The sequence below is a fragment of the Neodiprion virginianus genome, chromosome 6, assembly GCF_021901495.1.
Source record: "Neodiprion virginianus isolate iyNeoVirg1 chromosome 6, iyNeoVirg1.1, whole genome shotgun sequence".
Taxonomy (NCBI): domain Eukaryota; kingdom Metazoa; phylum Arthropoda; class Insecta; order Hymenoptera; family Diprionidae; genus Neodiprion; species Neodiprion virginianus.
In genome coordinates this window covers 16031315-16052801 of record NC_060882.1, presented here as the reverse complement: position 1 = coordinate 16052801, position 21487 = coordinate 16031315, and the positions used below count along the sequence as shown (strand labels likewise).

Genomic DNA, 21487 nt, shown 5'->3' with positions numbered 1-21487 from the left:
ATTCTTTATAAAATCGACTTGAATATTCATTTTCGTATCTGTAATAATTTAAGAGTTATATTAGTTTCTCAGTAGACAAATGAAGCAGCCGCTGCAACTTTTGTAGCCCGTGTTTTTTAAAATTACAATAAAAAATTGAAAAAATTTTTTTCCTATACTTTGTTATGTATGGTTGTTTTTGTAATTTTTAGAAGTTTGATAAAAAAATACAACAAAGTTAAAAATTTCTTTATAACAAATTGATAAGTTAATAAACAATCTAATTATTGATAAAAAAAATTTTTTTTTTGTTACTTTATAGAGGACTGTCAATTATGATTTTTAGATAAAAAATAATTTCTTAACTAATTATTTAAACAATAGAAATATAAAAAAACGATTATAAACAAGTAAAAATTGTTGTTGGGAAAAAAATTTTTTTTTTAAAGCATAATATTCTTAATTTTATAAGGTTCTGAAAAAAAAATTTTGAAAAAATATTCAAATAATCAATTTGTTTGTAAAAAATTTATGAACAAATGGCGGAAAAATTTTTTTTTGCAAATCAATTGATATCTTGTATTGATAAAAAAAACGATAATATCATGATTGAGAAAAAAAAATTTTTTTTCAACAGTATTACTTGGATTTTTCATTTTTTGTTCGAGTACAAAAATTATTATAAACAAAGTATGAATATTTCTTCAACTTTTATGGCGTGATATTGTTGAGTATGTATATAAGAAAGGCTCGACGAAGCGAAATATTTTTGCGACAGTTATTTAAACATTTTTTTTCATTTACAATGAAGACGGAAGTTGGAGAAAATTTTGTTACTTAACAATCGTTTAACTTGTTGAAAAATTAACTTTAAGTAAAATTTTCAACGAGGATAAATTTTTTGAAGTGTTCAAAATACACCATAATTTATTCAAATTTTTAAAAAATATTCAATACCTTAAAAAAATTAATCAACGTGTCGTACTCGCTTTTGACGCCACGCGTGCGACCTAAAAACGAAGCGCGGAGACCCATTTTCAGCGTTGAATTAAAATTATAAATAATGGAGATAGAGTTCCGGGAGCTAGGAGTTTTTTATTGGAAATTTCTTCCTCTTTAAGAATCTTTTTTTTTAATTTCAGAAATATGAATAGTCTATGAGATATTGGCGAAAAACGAAATGCCTTTTTTTTCATCTTTAATTGTTTATAACTTTTGCAACTTTTTATGTGCTGATAAAATTTTTTAGTACATTTGTCTAAGCGTCATTCCGAATCCAATGAGCTATCGCACTAATTTTAAGAGCAGTATCTCTATTTTAGACCATTCTGAGCTTATCGACTAGACTATTCACTATACTCTCGGCAAGGGATGGCTCTGTCCATAAAAAGTCTACGGAAGTCAGTGTTACCAACTCTCAGAAATATTTATCCCTAAAACTGAAGTCAAAAACTTCTAATATCGCCCCATTACTTAGAAACCCCCCTGAAAAAATAATATTCTGTATAAAATAATAAATAATAAATTAATAATAATTAATAAATAATAAGTAACATGCTATAATATTTTTTAATATTTTTTATTGATAAATTATTTAACACTTCAAATATAATTTCGTTTTCTTCTGAAGATTCAGATTTTTTGAAATCATATATGTTGACATTGAATAAACTTAACATTTTATCGGATGGATTAAATGTTGCGCAAGATCCACCATTTCGATTTAAGGTGAATCGGCCCATCATCACACTTTGTAACATTTCAATAGATAGTCTATTCCGCAACTTATTTTTGACGATTTTATAGATGGAGATAATGCGCGTTCGACACTTGCGTTTGAAATTGGAATCGTGACAAATGCTAGTCCGCATTTTGAGACATTTTCAAAACGTTTACAGCCAGCTGCGTCACAATCATTATAAACTTCAAAATAAAAATCAGCTGAAGTAAAAGTATTCGACCATGTTTTGTTACTCAATTGGTTCCACTTAGACTCGATGTCATTTTTGTTGACATAAATATGAGTTCGCTGAATGTGATTCAATATTGGTGTTATATCGTGGTTGACCTGAGATGTAGCAACCTTTGAATGCAAATCAGCAAGTGTTTTTAACATTGATAAATTATCCGGAAGCCTTTTTTGGATCTGCTCGGCCAGACACATAAAAAATTCTTGCATCTTTCTCTGACATTCAACAAATCATTTTCCTAAAGTTCTTGTGATATATTTTGAAAATCAAAACCGAAATGCATTGATGCTGTATGCATCAGATGCTCGCGGGAATTAAATTCTACCAATTCACAGTCCACCAATTTTTCCAATTGTGAAGGTACAACAAGTCGTCTTAGCAAGTTTTTGTATAACAATAACAAATCCTCAAATAATTTGATAGGCTCAACGTTGTCACTTTCAAAAAGTAAATTTAATTGAGTCACATTTTTTAATTCATTTTTTAGAAAAATCAAATAAACTTTAAAAGGAAGCCTCCGCATGATATCATAAAGCTGTTCTACCATGTAACATTATATAGTCATTAGATTTAGCAATTGAAAAAAGCAGCTTTAATTCTTCCCACTGCTCCAATATTGTGTTAATAGCTTGATAGCGAGCGAGCCAGCGGGTTACTTGAATTATTTTTGGATCCTTGTTATCATTCATGGTTTCGAATAATGTTTTGTGGTGGTCCAAACGTTTAGGGCTGTGTGAAAACAAATTATGGGTTTCTCTCACAAGAAATTCTAATTGGCGTGGTAATAGTTTAGCCGCTTTGTTCGCACATAAATATAAAGAGTGGCTAACACGTTTGACAATAATTAAATCAGGCAGTTCCCTTTTTAATATAGCAGTCACCGAATTATGTTTACGTACCGTAGCGTTTGCTCAATCAACGCCGATTCCGATGATATTTTCAATTTTTAAGCCATCCTTTTTGAGTTAATTTATAATTGCTTCATGTACACTTTTTGCGTCACATTCTTCTACTATCTTTATTATTTTATAGAAAGCTGTGACAACTTGCCATGTCTTGTGTGAAAAAACGAGCACCATAACACTTTTTGTGTCGAAAGATCAGTGCTTTCATCGATAATAATCGAATACGGAAAATCTCCTATCTCTTCAATTAAACCTTCAAGCATTGATGGACCAAGCACATTTTTTATTAACATCGAACACTCAGTGCGATGAAGTTTAAAGCTTGTTAGAGCATCTGATGAAGGATCCAACTGAGGAAGTATATTAATTAAATGATCTACCGTTAACAAAGAACAGTGCTCGGCGATAAAGGCAGTCATTTTCACCTCGGCGATTTTTTTTATTTTCTGATAAGGCTGGCTTATATATTTCAGATATAGATTTACATGCCTTTGCTGAGTTTTCCCAGACTGTGGCTTTTTTACGTTTTTCAGTTTTAGCATGACAGCGCAAATCCTTCTTATGGGATTTTACACTACACGGGAATATTTACAAGTCACCAATGTGTCATTCGTAACATCAGGTACAAGCCAACCTGTAATAAAAACATAAATTGTAAATAACGATACATGACTTCAGTACCTATACAGATATAAGTATAGTAAATCACAACAAATAGGAAAACATTCAATCACGACAATAACAACAACACATAATTTTTTATAAATATTTTATAGTATATGTATTTGTATATGAATATATATATGCATATGTATATGTGTATATATATTGTATATATGTCCACACCAGACTCCAAACAATCTTTAAAAAACCTGAAAAAATAAGACATCACAAACATCCTGTACTGCCCGACCAGTCCATTCCAAAAAACGTGCGTAGTCATAACATTGATTGTCGGTTATGTACCTAAATAAAATAAAAAATACCTCTTTTGAATTTTATTGAAGAACGGGTACTGCTAGAATTCGATAACGCCGATGATTCTATGGTAAAAGATCATAAATATTGAATTTAACATTGTCTATCTTGATCACTTATAAATTACAAAAGTGCAATGAAATTTCTTTACTTTTTAAATCTGGAACTATTTCCCAAATCTTCGTGTACTTCTGACTGTACTTCTTTTTAATTTTAGTTTCTTTAGGCATCATTAACAAATTGCTTGTCGACACAGCAGTACAATAACAAAATTGAATTAAACAAGTAAACAAAAATCAACGTATGTATTTCCAGTAAGCATAGGAAAAATAACCACCAGTCACCGCAAAGTAGTTGTAATATATTTGTACTAGATGTCGCTAAGTCGCTAGGTCAACAAATAAATATGATTAGCTTTAAGTTTCTATTGTCCCAGGGCCTATACTTTTACATCTTTATTTTTCTCAATAAAAAAAAAAACACATATATACGAAGTCAAAAAATCCCTAAATATACCCCCTAAAAATATAAAGCCCCTAAAAAATCTCATTCCACTTATTTACCCCCTAAATTTGGGGGGAAAATCCCTAAGTTGGGAACCCTAACGGAAGTAAGATTCTGACAATGACTACACGCCTGCGTTGCGCAAATGCCATGTTGCTAACGTATAATACATTACGTAAGAAACTGGAGACGTAAGTTATATACGTAGAATACGTAAAAAATGTATGTAATTCACGTAAAGTTTTTACAGACGGAAATTTGATAGGTTGTGTTCAATTGTAAAAGATGTTCATTCACGTAAAGTAGTGCCATGTTGTTTAGAAATAATAGAATTAGAATGCAATTTATAACTTTATGTATTATCTGTTCGGACATCTGCTGCGATTCTGTTTTCAATCCCTATAAATAACAATGTTGTATTTTTTTCCCATAGTATTTACGAAAATTTTCTTCCAACTGATATCAGCAACAGATGATCAAGGTCTTTGACGAAAATCGATCATCGACCGATAAAACTGCAGAGAATCCAAGCTTTTAAGTCCCTGATTGAATACATCTATTTATGTGATGAAACATAAGATTGCAAAAAGAACAGTCAGTACATAAAACGCTTTTTTTCTCCTCAACAACTACTGTAAGGATTTTATTTCTTCTGCGATTTATGCACTAAAATAAGAAAAAGACACAAACACATCGAATCAGACACCAAGAGAAAATGAGTTCTTTATATAACTTTTGGAATTTATATTTTTTGCTTTTTTATTTCTCCACACTTTCTTAACTTAGCTATTTTATGTTTACAGGATAAAAGGGACACTACTCGTCGCAGGTCTAACAAACTTAGCCTGATAGTTTAAAAAAAAAAAAAACTAATACTAATAATAAATAACAAATAACACACACATGTATAAATAAAAAGAAGAAAACGATGAGTAAGGAGAAAATTATCCGTAAAATAAAACTGAGACGAGCGAGGTGGTTTTCGGCTGACATACAGATGTGTACAGAAGACGATGGACGATGTCAATAATGAATAAAAAAGATTGTGGTTGAGGTCTTTTTGTTCTCGGTTCTATATTTAGTTAAAATTTCTACCTGGCCAGGGTTTCGCTGCAAATCACCATTGTCACACGTCTTATTTTCTCGAGCTACGTAGATCTACTAACTATTTCGACCCAAACTCGTCTCTCTCTCTCTCCCTCTCTGTCTCTTCTCCTATTTCCAATACAAATCGTCACACTACTGTAACCTTGAATTACCATCTAAAATCTTTATACACGATCTTTCATTTGTTTATTCTGGGTTTACCCTACGGATAAAAATGTCTTATTGACCGAACGTGTGGCTATATCGTAAAGAAATTTGGAGCCAAAACCGTTACATTCCACCGTCCAAAATGTTAGCCCGGTAACGTTAGTATATCGAGACCAACGATTAGGCAGAAATTCCCTAATTCAAAAATTTACAGTGATGTTTTCTTGTATTTTTATCGGTTACGCGTTATCCAAATTAAACAAGTAAGTTGTTCCTATAATAAATAATTAATTATTCATTGAGGCAATTCCCCCTTGAATATTTGTGGCGCAGTGGTTGCGGTAAATTGAAATAGAACACGATTAATGTCTATAATTTCCGAAATTTCAACCTTAAAATACGTCAGAACAAGCACTCGGGCTACACACGCCTCCAAAAGATTTTCAGAACGTTTGACAAAGTTTATGTGCTCTTGACGTAGGTGAATATAGAAATGTTCAATTACTGCGAAGTAATCAAATACAGGCACGGAGTGGATGAGAAATAAAGAGATAAATTGTCTAAAATATTCATCTGAAGTCGTTAATGACTTGCATACATGCAATTTCCTATATCTGTAAATTATCTGTAAATGTCATTAAGAATTACATGAAGCAAGAATTTTGTATAACAGTATACGTGCATTTACAAGTTACATTCCACGTCGAGGTATCAGAATGCTTAAACACCTTCCTAAATTCTTTGAATGCAACAAAGACCCACTCCTTTTTTGATCAAAACAGTGACATTTCACTGGTAATTTCATTGCAGACTCAATTGTCAACAGTGTTCGTTACAGATTCTACGATATTGCAGCACGCAGCATATCTTTACGAAATTTAGCTCTAACCTACAGATTCGTTCGAGTTCCCTACATTACCATAGTAAGAGCATTGTTACCCCAGTTTATTTTAGAATTAGTGAATACTAAAGGTAAACCTTCTTAAGTCTACATCGAATATAAATTCGCCAGCTACATAAATAAATTTTAGAGATTTACCTAAAACATTAGGCTAAACTCTGACCAAGACATACCGTTCCAAATCATCGGACTGATCTCGAGCTGACAATGAGTACAATTTCTAATTGTAGAATTTCCTGCTTTTGTTACCGTTTGAATTCGCCGAATCGACGGAGTTCAGATCGAACATTCGTTTCCGGACTGCCGACGGTCGGTTAATTGTTTCGGATCGATATTCCTTCCTTCACAGCTGCCGGATGCTCCGAGTTATCAGAGCAGCGAAAGGATGAACCAAATCTCGAAACACTTTGTTCGACTTTTCGCTAGGTATTGTCTCGCTCTACACCGGTACGTAAGTCAAATAAATCGACGAAGTTCATCACAAACCTGACAAGTCAAAATATGTAGAAACGCGTCGTCGATATCGTGAGTTTAAATCATGTCGCCTGATTCTCAATCAACGAAAACATGATTCCGTATGCTATATTGCCCATTGATTTTTGAATAACTGAGTAGAGTTTCTTGGTTTCCTTGTGTTTTCATCCTGTTCCTAAGCAACAATATAACCGTATATATTATCCACCATATAGATTCGTAGCCAGTGCGCTATTACACTTTCCAAGTCCTCTGAGACTAGTCGCAACTTGCAATGACGGATCAGTGCGACAAATTGAAAAAAATAAGAGACCTGACAAACGTTTTGAAGGTAATTTCGAATATAGTTTTTATACCCGCCGTTTCCGCTTTTTGTAATTTGCGATGTCGTATACTTTCACAGGATACGGATAGGAATTTGACGATATGCGAAGAACTTCTGTCAGCTTATATGGAGAAAAGAGTTAAGGTACGTGAACGAAAAAAGAAAGGCTGATACCATTCGGCTGTTATTCGCTTAGTTTATTGTCCGAGTAGATACAAGTATACAGTTAGTTAAAAACAACGAATCTAACACCGAGCATGAAAATGCGAATATAAACAACGAATAATGATAATAATCATAATACAAAAATAAAAACTAATTGTAAGTGACGATGATTGAAAATTGCCGCAAGTATTGATGTAAAATGATAAATGTACGGTAGCTGGATCGTGGAGATGAATAGTTGAGTGTACCAGGAAATGGCTCGCGTCGATGTTACGGTGATAACTATTCTCCGCGTTTAACGGGACGCATTGAATCGCACTTTCTCGGGGTGAGAGAGTGACCTCAAATTCACGAGCTCATTGTCAGCGACCTTCGTCGGGGGCATCGTCCGCTCCGCCTTATTGGCCACCGTGTGGAAGATGAAAAGAACAAATAGTCTACCATTTCCCGTGCCAGCCACCGCCATGCCCGCCATACCACCACGGCCAACCGTGACCACCGTACCAACCCCCGTGCCAACCACCTCCGTGACCACCATACCCTCCGTGACCTCCGTGACCTCCGTGACCTCCGTGGCCACTCCATCCTCCGTGACCCCAGCCGTGACTCCATCCGGGCCTAGGAAATATTCATTTTTGTTTCGAAGAATCGCTTTGAGATATTTAAACGGTTTTAGGATCTTAATTTGTGCATTTCAAGGCCTTACGCTATAGCAAAAGTGTTGATCAGCGTTATAAAGATGTTCTGAAGAAAGGAGGATACGTACCAGGGCCATCCGTGACTATATCCCGGCCAATCCCAGGGTCCCCACCCATAGCTACGCTTATTTAGTTTCTTATCTTCCGTCTGTGCTGGTTCCTGGATGGGCTGTGCTTGGGTGATTATGACACCTGCCGGTATTTCGTTGGTATCGCCAACTTTCGTTGGAGAGGCTGACTCCTGGCTTAGAGCATTCGTGGCCAGGACTAGCAGCCCCAGTAACATCAACTAAAACGCATTGAAACACTGTTATTGGCTAGCTTGGGGGGCGTCAGGGGGTCACTTGTTAACCCTTTCGAAAAACTTTGCCAAATGAGTCGGCTTCATGAGTTAGAAGTCTTACCGACAGCTTCATGCTTTGGGTTATCACACGATCTGCTGAACTGATAGCATTCGCAGCACAAGCACTTCTTTTATACCAGATCGCCTAGGTCTAACTTGTTTTTCTAGATTATGGTAAATTCTAGATCTTGAAGTGACCATACCTCACACGAACAACCTCCTGACTGTTAAGTGGCTGCTTCCATTTACAGATATGCCAAGTATGTAACGTTGGGCGTGTTGAGGGCATTTATAGGCATAAAAATTTGCTTAAGATACATAACTTCACATCTCGTGAGACGAGGACCTATCAGACTAAATTGAATACCTAGAAAGTATGGAAAACCAGAGGGGGCATCAATACTATAATTCACTTCGTTCTACAGGCCTCATTGCGTTTCTCTAAATTTGCCATTTCACGAACAAGTCGAGTGATGTAATACGTCCATTTTCATTCACGGATATCATTTGTGTACGGATATACCTGTACAGATCAGTCAAGAGTGAGTTATGAACCACAGCACATTGACAGTCGTTTAACTGGTCTGGTGTTAGTTTTTTTGTTTGGAAATCGATTCTTGCGCATAACTAAGAGAAATTTATCCATACTTGATTATATATCTTTATCGTGAATGCTCAAATTTTTTTGTTGATGCCACCTTAAAAATTTATTGAACTTTTAAGGGGATGCTTTACAGAATCCACATTATTGCAGAAAAGATTAGATCGGAAATGTTCAGGATTGAATTCAATTTCAAGTTTGCGATATTTATCAATGCTCCATGTTTATTCAATCCTGAAAAAAAAGTTCTTCTAAACACGACATGATATTGAGAAATCTAATTTGCAACAAGCATTAAATTTGAAAGGCTTGTAAAAAATGAACAAGTAAAAAGGAAATAAGCAAATCTGGAACTCGACTCATTTGCAATGCCGAACTGGTTCTGTTGAAACTTCGATCCGGCCATCGCAGGTTTGCTAAGGTATTCACCTGCTGATTCCATCATTCACGTAATCCCAGGAAAGTAACACGTGTTTTTATATCAGCTCAGACGAAGTATTGTGGCTGCCGTGGGCCCTGCCGTATACGCAGTGAATCTAGACTACACATACTGTAGACTAGGAAGCTGATATCAACGAAACTTTCTCCAGATGCAACCAGCAAGCTGGGGAGTTGCTTTATTTAGGAAAGCGACTCGTGCTGGTGCGACACTTTGGCAAAAATCTTTTGCAGAACAAAAAAAAGGAAAAAAAGAAAAGGAACTAAAAAAAAGAAGAAATTAACTTTACTGGTTAGATAATGCTACCTAAAGAACATTGAAGGTAATTTTAGCGTTGGCCATGCAACTGGGGATTTCTAGCTAATATGTGAATTAGTTGAAGAAGAGTTTGGTGCCGTGACTGCAAAATTATTATCGAATAGTAAAAAGGAAACGTCAAACTTGAGATATCAATTGGTGTCAACAATTTCAAAAATTCTTCACATTTCGACCGGTTTTCGAATCCTAAACTACTTTTTCGTGGTTAGCAATTGTCGTCAAACTTGCATCATCGGTTGCATCATACTTCACAGTGCTGAGAAACTTGATACAAATACTTTGTCACAGATGACAGCACGATCTGTTATAAATTTAATCAAACAATCAATAAAAGTGCTGATCCTTTCTGGTGGCGAAATGATTGCAGGACCATGTGCTCGCGCATAGCGAATCTATGCTCGATGGCGTGAAGAATTGATTTTTATTGCAGCATAGTTATTAACAGTTGCCTACCATTCCATTATGCTTACAGTGACTAACTCCCTAACTGAGCACTGATTATCCAATTTCTACAGTATAGGTCCGATACCGTTGACAGCGTGTCGTTGTAACGCTTCAGTTGCTTCAAATCAGCGAGCGTGTGTCCATGTAATTCAGGTGAAACTCGCATTTCTTTGTGATATTATGCAAAAATTCTAACCACCAGCAGTCCAGTCCCCAACAGAAATACAAGCGAAAAGACCGACAGTCTACTGCTTATCGCTGTTTGAATAACTCGGTCGACAGTTCATCTGCAGACTCGTCAAAGTTCTCCTCGGAGTCAGGCAACCATTCCCGAGTACTTATTGTCGAAATCTTTATAATAAACCGATCGTTAGTTCATGTATTTTGAAAGTAAAGATACTATACGAATAATTAGTTGTGCTTGGACCTAAGTGGTTGTATTAATCGCATCAATTCAAGGACTGTATACTGTTTTTGTGATAAGAGTGAAAAAATAATCCGTTGTGCTTAGATAAAGCTGTGCCAGGCGACTTAATCAGTGCTCTGGAGACAATTCAGTAATTCTAATTACCAACATGTTGAAAAAGTATTCAAGTTGACAAGTGTAGTGAAGTCATTACCATTACCTCATTAATAATGAAATTCCACGTTGTTTTGCTTTTGTTATTATGCGCCCAGAGCTGCCTCGCTCACTACTGGAGCGAAGTTCGGAGATACGCTGCAAATTTCGATGGCCTCAATAATGGCGATCAAACGGAAAAAGTAGAGAGTATCCTAAGCAGACGCCTCCGGTCTACCGTTTCCTACGAAGACTCGGAGGATGCGGAAGTAGTTTATGATGAAAATGAAAGGCCGCGGGACAAACGTACTTTGGGTTTCATCGTCCGGGGTCTGGCGAATGCTTTGGGTTACACCTTGACACCAGTCCAGGTTGCTTCGCTTCCCAATCCATCCCCATCGTCTCAGACTCCGCCTGCACCGCCCGCAGTACCAGTCGCCCCTGCAAAACCAGCCGCAGCACCGGCAGCTCCACCGAAACCCGCTGCGCCAGCAGCACCTTCGCGTCCAAAGTCTGTTCCGCGCTCGTTGCCACCTCAACCGACACAACGGGAAACTATTAGACTTACGGGAGTTGTCAATTTCGGTGCAAACGCGAATAATAATCTTCCTGGACAACTGGTTCAGTACGAGCAGCTTTTCCACGGAAATAGTGCAGCTGGAGCTCCTGCATCTGCACCGGCACCGGCTCCCGCTCCTGCACCAAAGCCAACCTTGGCGAAAATACCAAGTCCAATAGTTCCCAACCTAATTCCATTACTGCCACCCACCCGCACGCCTTCGACGACTTCAGGAACTCTACCGGTCAAACCTCCTAATCTCATAAAGCAGGAGGTTGAAACTGAATACAGAAACAAAGAAGACATGGTAACATTCAATGTCGAAAATAAAGATCTCAAGAGCGACAAAGATGTGTATTTTGCGTTACCCAATAACGGGCATATGCCAGAGGTCAATTGGCAGAAGGGATTGGATGAGAGACTTCAACAGCTGGAGGAGCGACAAAAGGCTTATTCTGATAAACTGAAGGAACACGAAGAGTTACTTGCGAAGCAGCAACAAGACCATGAACATACGGATGAGCGGTTTACAAATCGTGAGAAGGAAATTACGGCGAGAGATGAAACGCATATTGACGGGCCGAGAGAACTGGAGAGAGTGAACGTAGATCGAGATGATGAAGTAAAATTGGAGATAAATGCCGAGGACCCGAAGGAAAGGTACGAGAATTTCTCGCATGGTCAGGAGAAACCGTCGAACGCTGAAGATGAAGAAGAGCATCCCCAAAGGTACGAGTTTGAGGATGAAAGAAGTCCTAAACAACACTTTGAGTACGATGAAGAGCCGAAAAGACAAGAAAAGTATGAAGACTTTCCTCCAAGACATAGTAGCTACAACAATGAAGAGGAACAATCACTGCCAATTTCAAGACATGACGGTACTTCAAAATCGGAAAGTCTGCAGAATAGTTATGGAGAAAGCTTAGAAGACCAGGGGCAGATTGATGAAAACATTGCCGATTACTTCGTCAAATTCAAAGATCCCAATACGGGTTTATATATCCCTGAAAAGACGCAGGATTCGGAGAATTACAAAACGGAATCAAAGCCCTGGTGGGAAAGGAATCACGATGAACGGAATAGGGAAGATTTTGACGATCACTTGGCACAACTGAAGGAAAAGTACTCTTCGCCAGCTCCAGAACTGAAGTACGAAGAGTATGAACTAGAAGATAGGCCCGAAGAGAGCACGCAATCGGCAGAGAAATTGGAGAACGCTAACGACCAGGACGAATCAGCACCCCAGCGTAACGAAGGCTCGAAAAGTCCTGATTACTCGGAATCTTATGGCCCATATGAGCCTTACATGAAAAATGAAGAGCCAGATTATGATCTTGAAAGCTCAACTCAAGCATCGGATGTGGATCAAAGCCCTAAATCTGAATTGAAACAAGACTCAGACGGAGAATCGGAGGACAAGAATGAGAAATCAAAAGACGAAAGCTCCACCGAAGAGAAAGACATACCTTTGTATCATTTCGACTTCAAGAGTTTTATGCCTTACTATTCGCCGGTTACGTACGTTTATGGTCACAATGACGGTATGACTGGCTTAGAACGAATTATGTCTTACAATTATAATTCAAAGCCAAAAGAGGCTGAAGAATCTGAGAAAGAATCGCCGGTAGAAAAGAAAAACCCAAATGAGGATGAACAGGCGTCGATTGGACTGCCACAGAAACTCACTATGAAAAGTCTTCACGATGGTGAATCCAAAGATATTCAGGCTTGGCCAGCTCCGTTTGACTTCGTATTTGATAGCACCGAGCAAACTAACGTAGCTGAACTTCCGCTAGTTGAATCCACCCCGGAAACTGATATTCCTGTTGAAAGCGCATCTCCTAATGCAGGTTCCAGCGAAGGCGAGCAAACTAAACCTGTACAATATTTCGTGCCTGGGTACGACTCTGCCTCTAAAACAATGCGTGGTAAATATCAACAGAAAAATGAACAGGAACCTTATAAAGAATATTCTTCCGAACCTCGGAACGCAGAGAACGAATACCCGAGACTTTCGAGTGGCCAGGAATCGGATACAACACAGGAACCACACGCGCCTTACTTCCCATCAGCTAGATACGATTCTCAGGAAAGTAGGGCGCAGGCTAGCCATGACACAACGCGGTCGCGAGATAACATTCAAGAACAGCGTACTGACCAACCGTCTGAAGTAGAGAATCATCGGTATACCTCTGACGAATACCCATATGCGAATCATCAAAGTAATTACGAAAGCCGTGGACCGAATGCCAATTCGCAGCACGTTCAAGTGCCCTCAATCCCTTCAAGTCCTTCAAGTCCACGTCAGTATGAACCTAGGGAGTCATACCAGAGACAAGCCACTAACGAAGGAGTTCACATACCCAGAAATAAGGACGGTAGTCAGTTTGGAAAAAAAATCTATGACCAACCGGGTCGAGAGCCAATTTTCAGTCAACACTACACGCTGGCGAAACCTCGTCTCAACGGAAGAAGATTCGATGAGAGCACGAACGAGCAGCATCAGGCGCCCGTCCAAATACACTCCATGCCTCATGTCGAGGACAAGTCAACGCTTAGATTTGATGATCCCAAAAGTGCTCACGACTTCTTTGGCTTTAGTCAAAACGATTATGATTATGAGAATGGTAAGGGGAGCGAAAAGTCACAGGAATTGAAGGAAATGAATCCACCGGCTGCCAATGAAGAAGTGTTGGATCTGCTCGTGGTCCCAGAACCGGCACCCTATCATTATGATGAGAAGCTAACGGAGTTCACTGACCAGCCTGAAAGTGATACTGAAAAGGTCAAGGTCAAAGAGTACAGAAACAAAGTCGCAACAGTTACGGTTTCCGAAAGGAAACAACTTAGCCCGGAGGGTCCGGTACACCTTATTGGATACACTCAGCAATATTGAAAATACTTATATTAGTTAGCAGTGTTGTATAAGAAAATGAGATAATACAGTTATCTAAGACGATTGTTTTACTTAAAATTATCTAGATATTGTACAACACTGGTTATATGAATATTTTTTGTTTGTTCGTTATTTTTGAACTTGAACCATCTGTTCCGTATATTTTGTAAGAGTCTTTTGAAAACAATCGTTATAATTTTTTTACCGTACGCCCTCTATGGAGGAGATAAAATTCATCGACTTGATTAAAACAGTAATTATCTCGTGATTTCCTAAATCTAACTAAATATTAGCTTAAATCACCCAATGGTTATTTGCATCAATTAAATTTTTTTACATTAAATACATATTCTGGAGATTACGGAGCAGTTTCTATTTAGATGTGATAATAAATTTCTCATCTTTGCAGTGAATACGTAGAGTCTGTTCGAAGTTCTTTTGCATATCTGTATAACATGAAGCTCCAGCAAAAGTTTTTAGAAGGTGTTTCAGTCAACCGATCGCTTCTACGCTCGAGGTGTTTAACCGTGGTATTACATAACCGACATTAAGAGTTGTTACGATAATCCATTTCACTCTTTCGCAAAACTTTGAACCCATATCAAATTTTTCGTAAGATTGTCCTGCTATTGTCGGAAGGTGCCCTCGGGACAGCTACTCAAAATATTGCACAGGTTTTTGATCAATTTTCTTCGCCACGAGATGCCTTTGAGATTGCACACTGCAAATTATTCGATTATTAATTTACGTGACAATTTATTGGTCCTCACTGACTAGGACACACTTCCTAAAATCAAAATGAACGTATCAAAAAAAATTTCAAATCGAATCGACGTTTCACAAGAGAATGAGGAGGATTCGCGTAAAAACTCTTAAATCAGGCACGTGACACCACGCTCAAAATATCTTGACACATGCAATGATCTTAGGAAAAAAGTCACCTTCACAATTTAGCAACAAACAACTGTGGGGATATCCTTACTGTAGTGCATATTGTTATACTTGCCGAAACAAAATTTATGTACATATTTTGTACGTCTTTGAATCGAACGAATTTTTTATGTGAAAATTTTTCAATGTATATTCAGAGGATAATAAATAAACCCGTCTTCAAATTAAATTTCAAGTTAGCTTCTTTATACGTTAAAACACTGAGTCAGCCAAGGTCAGCATCACGTAGTAATTTTCATTGGCATCGAAATTTTGCTTCACGCAAATTCGGTTTCGAAATGGCTGATTCTGAAATCAAGCGACAGACTCAAAAATTATATCGAAGAATTTTCTTTCAAATACCGTTCAAATATGAGTTGCTGTAAAACAAAAATCAATCAATAGTAAAAAGCGATTAAAGACTTGGATGAGTTTGAAAAAGTTGTTGTTTTTTGTAGCAGATGAATATTGTTGTTGCTGTTATTATTATGGTAATTCTAATGATGAATTCACAAATCCACAGCTCCTAGCGTTTGTTTATTGTTTAACGGGAGCTGTGTTATGTTTAAGTATTTAGGGTATAACTATGAAAATTAATGAAAAACTAATCTTATGTATTATAAACGGATGTCGCCTGGCATTTTATGTCTGACAATAAATCGAACTTTGAACCTATTTGACTTACGCATTTATACCACTACCCTGATTATTCAGTAATTGTTATAAAAGTTATTTAAAGGATGCTATGCTGCTGTTATCGTCTCGGCAAAATTGCGCGTGATCTTAATCGTAGTTATAGGGCGCACTTTCATAGCCCTTTACTTATGTTTTTGTCCACTTTTTTCATGATTGATCAATTACTCTGAATATACTTGCTTCCTTTGCTTGGATATAGTCACGCCTTGTCGTATTATAAGTCGGATATAGTATTACTCGAGACATTTAACAATCATACTTCAATCACCGAAATGTTTGTTCAGCTGAGTCATTATAAGTCCTATTCATTTGCAGTTTAATTAAAAAATGATGAATGAGTTGGCATCTGCGGTTAAGAGATAGCTAGATACACTCACTTTACATTTTTCACAGCGGTTTAGATCACCGTCGAATAATCCGGGCTAGTTATTCACGGTATCTTACCCATACAGCATGTCATGCTGCCTCAAGATTGCATCAGTTTCGTTTTGCAAGATTAGAAATGTTACAGTTACTTTGCAGAAATGCTGTGACAATGCTGCTACGTCCTGTACCAAGTGGAGGTTCTGGCAAGATTGCGATAATATTATGGGGTAATATTGCAACAATGTAGGGGAACGTAGGGCGCGACCGATTCCCTAAACCGCTAATTATTTTTTGTAGCTGATGAGCACCGGCTACAAGTTGTTATGATCTATCTCGAAAAAATTCATCATTACATTTCCATAAGTAAAAAAAAAAATTCCAAGGCACGACGGACCCCCTCCAAAAAATGATGTAAATGCTGTTATTTTGTAAAACTTTTAAAGTATTCCATTTTTCCCGAAATACGCAATTTTGTTTACTAACCGATGATAAACTATCAATTATGAAACTATTGAACAAAACCTTTTTTTTGTACATTTTTTTTTTTTTTTTGGCATATTTTTCAGGGGGTCCGTCGTGCCCTACGTTCCCCTATTTAGAATCAGTTTCGATATCAACATGCGTGAAAATAAAAAATGAACGGTTGTAAATAAATGAAATCGATATGAAATTGGAATGCCGCTGAATCTTTTTTGAGAATTGGAATAATCAAATTTACTCGAGCAAAATCTACCTAAACTTATTGAGTAAGCGCAATATCAAATATGATGTGATGAACGTACTATATGATTAGTGAAGTAAATATGATTAGTGACTTTATGTCAAACGTAAGCCTTTGTTATATGGGTAGGAGCGTAACGAACATTTTGTGATTAACAACGCGCTTGGTGGCCAACTGTGGAACCTATTTTGAATTCAAAATTCAAGCAAGTCTGTAAGAAAACCGTTCTAATATAAAATCGATCCACTCTGCGCCTTTGAAGTTGACAATGAATTTGATGCCAGTAGTGCGTTAATGAATTAATACACAAAATATGATATGAGCCTCATTTGTTTGTGAATTTAATGCGAATGCGAATAAATTCAACGAACATTTATGATAGTGGAACATTTCTAACGAATTTCATCCAACTGTAATGTATAAATTTCAAGAGTACATATCTTATATGAACAACATAAAAATGTGTAATGCTACACTGCAATGTGTTTTAACGAAATAATATTTAAAATATTGTCATATCATATTGCGGCAAAAAGTTTCCACAACATTCCATCAATACTGCAATCATGATGCAAGATTGCAAGCTCTCTACGAGATTGCAGCAATATGAAATGCTGTATAAGTACGTAATGCTCGGGAAAAGAGTATAGCGTCATTATATACCGCATAGATCAACCGTATAAGACGTTATTTTGTTCCACCAAGATGACTGCGTTATAAATTGTATACCTGGTTATTCGACTACACAATCATCAACTACTTTTAATTATACACTTATTTCTATCTTGTATGTGGAAAACGAGTCGATATTATTTGTACTTTTCATTTTTTTCTACAGCAAAAACATGAGGTGGTGCAACGGCGTAATGATCTGGAGGCGAAAATGACAGAGATTTTGGAAAACCTGAAAACCCGATTACTGGTTGATTAGAATTATTGTTGGTGAAAATAGAGGATGAAAGGAGTTGTTCGTTACGATGAATATGGCGATGAAATACGCAGAAGAAAAACAATTTTTCTTCATTCATCAAAATGTCACTTAATTCAACAAAAAACTCATCGGACCAATAAGTTAGACGGTCAAGTAAAACCACATTTATTTAAATTTTCTAAACATTTTTTACGGTAGAATCGATTGCAATATTTAGTAAAATAAAATAAGTTTCTATGTGTGACTGAAGAACTCGTGAGTTATTCCATGTCGACTTTGTTGCTGATTTTAGAAGAGACAAAGGAACAGAACGTTTTTGTAAACTATAAATATTTGGATCATTATCTTGTACGAGCAACATTGTTTCATATCGCAAGGGATAAGTCAGGAATTAGGACCACCATTATTTATCAATCACTTTGTTTCTCGATTACGGATAAGCAAGAAATCAAATGAAAAAAAGCAAGAACTCGTCTTCTCAGAAATTTCGAAACTACAAGAAATTCGAACAACTAGTCCTGTAGAGCATTGCTTACTGAAAGATGAGAATCATCATTTTCACCGAGTGAGGTAATCAGCAATCGAACTTAGACAGAAATGGTGACTCGTCAGGCTAAGAAATAGCTGATAATCAAAAAAATTCTACATGGACATGCACGTAGCATATGATTGTCGTTTGTTGAACAATACATTGTATAAAAATGGTAAATCAGTTTAAAGCCTCGTGCGGTTGTGTGGCTAACGAATGCCGATCTATCATTATTGATCGATACTTTTGTAGAATAAAATTCTTCCAAAAAAATAAAATTCACACTGTAGCACACTTATCGACTCACATTTCCAAGTCACAAAGTGTATTTTTTGCGTAAGGTGTGTTTCACGAGAGCGTCAGTCAAGAAGAACTTATTTCTCTGATATTTTAAAACTAACTTTCCCGCCTGACAAGTGAACCTCACGAAAACCGGACCCTGATTTCCTTCTAAATTTTCCTGATCTCTTATAATAGAAGTCCCAAAAATTAATGTTTGTTGTAACTCTAGTTTTTTACCTAATTTAAGGAAAATCATTGAATTTTCGTTAAGGTCGATAAAAATCTATGAACACAAAAAATGAATACCGCAAATTGTATTCTACGAATGAATTTAATTTTTGCCTGTAAAAAGAAAAATAGTGACAATTATTTTTTATTCTGTTACAGAAAATTTGGATGCTGGTGTTTTGATTGTATTTTCAGCTACTTTGTTTTATATACTTTTATTTCAGAAACCTTAAAGTTGATGAATACTGCTGATGATTTCTATCTTATTAGTCACACATGTAACAATAGTTTGCGATTAGTGGAACTAGTTTCGGGACACAAGTCTCGTCTGCACGTGTCGACAAGCTTCTAATTTAATTACGCATCGTTTAAGTAGGGTTTTATAGAGAAAAAGATGAATAATATCAAAACTTGAACGTAATTTTGTTCAAACTTTAAATCTGAATCCTACAAAGTGCGTGAAAACACACCTTCTAATAGATTTTATTTTTTTAGCACAAAGTACGTCGCTGTGCTTCACGCACGCATCGATCAACAAGATCTGAAAATGATCCCAAATAGTTTATAAATAAATGATTCATCAGTAGATACTTGAGTAGTTATTATATGGAATAGTTTTCCGTTAGCGTAATTATTTATGTAATTGATAAATAAGATAACGTCTAGAAATTGTGGCTTAACGTTAAAGTTTGGCTTTGGAAATAAATAAAACAAAACGAATAAGAAACAAATTACGACAGATACTAACACCCACATTTTCTGTAATAAAATGCATAATTCTATTATATTGGTAGTGACAAACGACGAATGACTAGTGTGTATAAACAAACTATAATTACTGAATTGAGTAACTTAAAAATGGATTGCCTTAAATAATAATTTACTTGATTTATTTACTACAAAAAATATATACATATTTAAATGACATGAAGAATTTAATTTAGGCTACTTATTTTTGGGTTCTTTTTCGGTACATCGTAATAGCTGAAATAAGAAGAAAAATTTACAGGGAAATCGAGGCCTTTTGTTTGGTGAGGTTTGCTTGTGAGTTAATGTGAGTTTCGTATACTTATTCTGAAACCTCAGTTAAGAAAAAAGTTTATGTTTGGTGAAAAATATTATAAGAAGGAAACAATAATTCAATAGAATGTTATTGTAAGTAAGACTGATAGTTGATTTAACATTATAGATCTAATTGTAAGTGAGGTGAATGAAAGATAACTGTGTGGATGGATGCTTGAATCGCTTTGCTGGAGTACAAGCTTGAAGTGGCGCGTCGGAAGTGTGTTGATAGTGAAATTTTACTGTTAGCCTTGAAATAAAAATGTCAGTAAATAGTACATCTGGTTACAAAAACTTTGCAACAGGCTTCTTTTATACAGACTTATATTTTATGGAAAGCCTGCGCTTTATTCCGTGGAAAGTGAAAACTGAATGTAAAAAGAATTCACTTACAGTATCGTAACTCTGGCTGCAGTAATTAAACGATCTGTTTATTTTATTATTCCTGAATCTTGAACGACTTTTAATAAAATTCCACTCTCAATATGGTTCAAAATCTTGTGTACCTAGTTTTCTTTTAATATTTCCTGGAGACTTCTCAACTCACTTTTCATCGTTAAGAAATTGCTATTGAAATTATGTTGAGTGAAAAAGTGGACGGCGAAAAAATCATACATCACATTACAATATTAATCATAAACCTATACACAAACATCAAAAATATATTGTACTAATTGTAAGAGTACGTGCATCAAGAGTAAAATATAAAGAGTTGGAGTTTCCTTTGTTAGTCTTTTTGATAATATTATTTAATTGTAAGTCATCATTATACACATGTAAATATATCTAGACGTGGTGACTATATATTTCTTATATTAAACATTTTTATTTTTTATCATGAACGAGAATTACGGTCGTGGCCGCAAAAAAAAAAAAGAAGTCTTGTCGCTGCAACCAGAAAATCTATCGTATTAATATTTTACTTATTGTTTTTCTAATGTGACTATATGCTTGAATTTTTTTAGCAATTTACTACAGTATTCCTTAGAAAATGAACAATTTTTCAATACGAAACTGAACACCAGGTATAAGATCCGGGGCGAAGGGGGGGTTGAAACAGCTTTCCCCAGATGACAGGACAAGGATCGGCGCTGGCTGTGTTGCACTAACAAGGATAGAAAATCACTTAATTTAAAAACCGAATACGTTTTTCGCTCAATTCACAAGAAAACCATAGCTATAATAATTAAACGTAAGTAATTATTCTTCATTACAATAATATAAAATGTGGTGAAATGTGTCAGACATAAAAAAAAAGTAAGGCAAGCGAGCCAGTCGGTACGTTATAATGGAAGCATGGTTACATGGGAAAAACGGTTGTACAAGTTTATATGCTAAATGTATTTATTCAAGCCCAACGGAATGTGATATCTTTTTTGCAACCATAAGTATTATACCGTTAATGAAGCACACACATAACCACCGTTTAC

The 21487-nt window shown here is 36.1% G+C and overlaps 2 protein-coding genes across 3 annotated transcripts; one reads left to right on the top strand and one right to left on the bottom strand.

The window, feature by feature from the left end:
• Positions 1–7475: 7475 nt before the first annotated feature.
• LOC124307168 (holotricin-3-like) lies at positions 7476–8663 on the bottom strand. 2 transcript variants are annotated; one of them, XM_046768606.1, is made up of 3 exons: positions 8558–8663; positions 8162–8442; positions 7476–8073 (listed from the first exon to the last, which is right to left on the bottom strand). In XM_046768606.1, the coding sequence occupies exons 1-3, from the start codon at positions 8567–8569 to the stop codon at positions 7893–7895; spliced, it is 474 nt and encodes a 157-aa protein (XP_046624562.1). In that variant the 5' UTR covers positions 8570–8663; the 3' UTR covers positions 7476–7892. The 2 variants fall into 2 exon arrangements, with proteins under 2 accessions (XP_046624562.1, XP_046624563.1); XM_046768607.1 differs by having other exon boundaries at positions 8222–8442.
• Positions 8664–10511: 1848 nt separating this feature from the next.
• Positions 10512–15908, top strand: LOC124307167 (helicase swr-1-like). Its single transcript, XM_046768605.1, has one exon. It carries the CDS (start codon positions 10935–10937, stop codon positions 14310–14312), a length of 3378 nt encoding a protein of 1125 aa, XP_046624561.1. The 5' UTR covers positions 10512–10934; the 3' UTR covers positions 14313–15908.
• The last annotated feature ends 5579 nt before the right edge of the window (positions 15909–21487 follow it).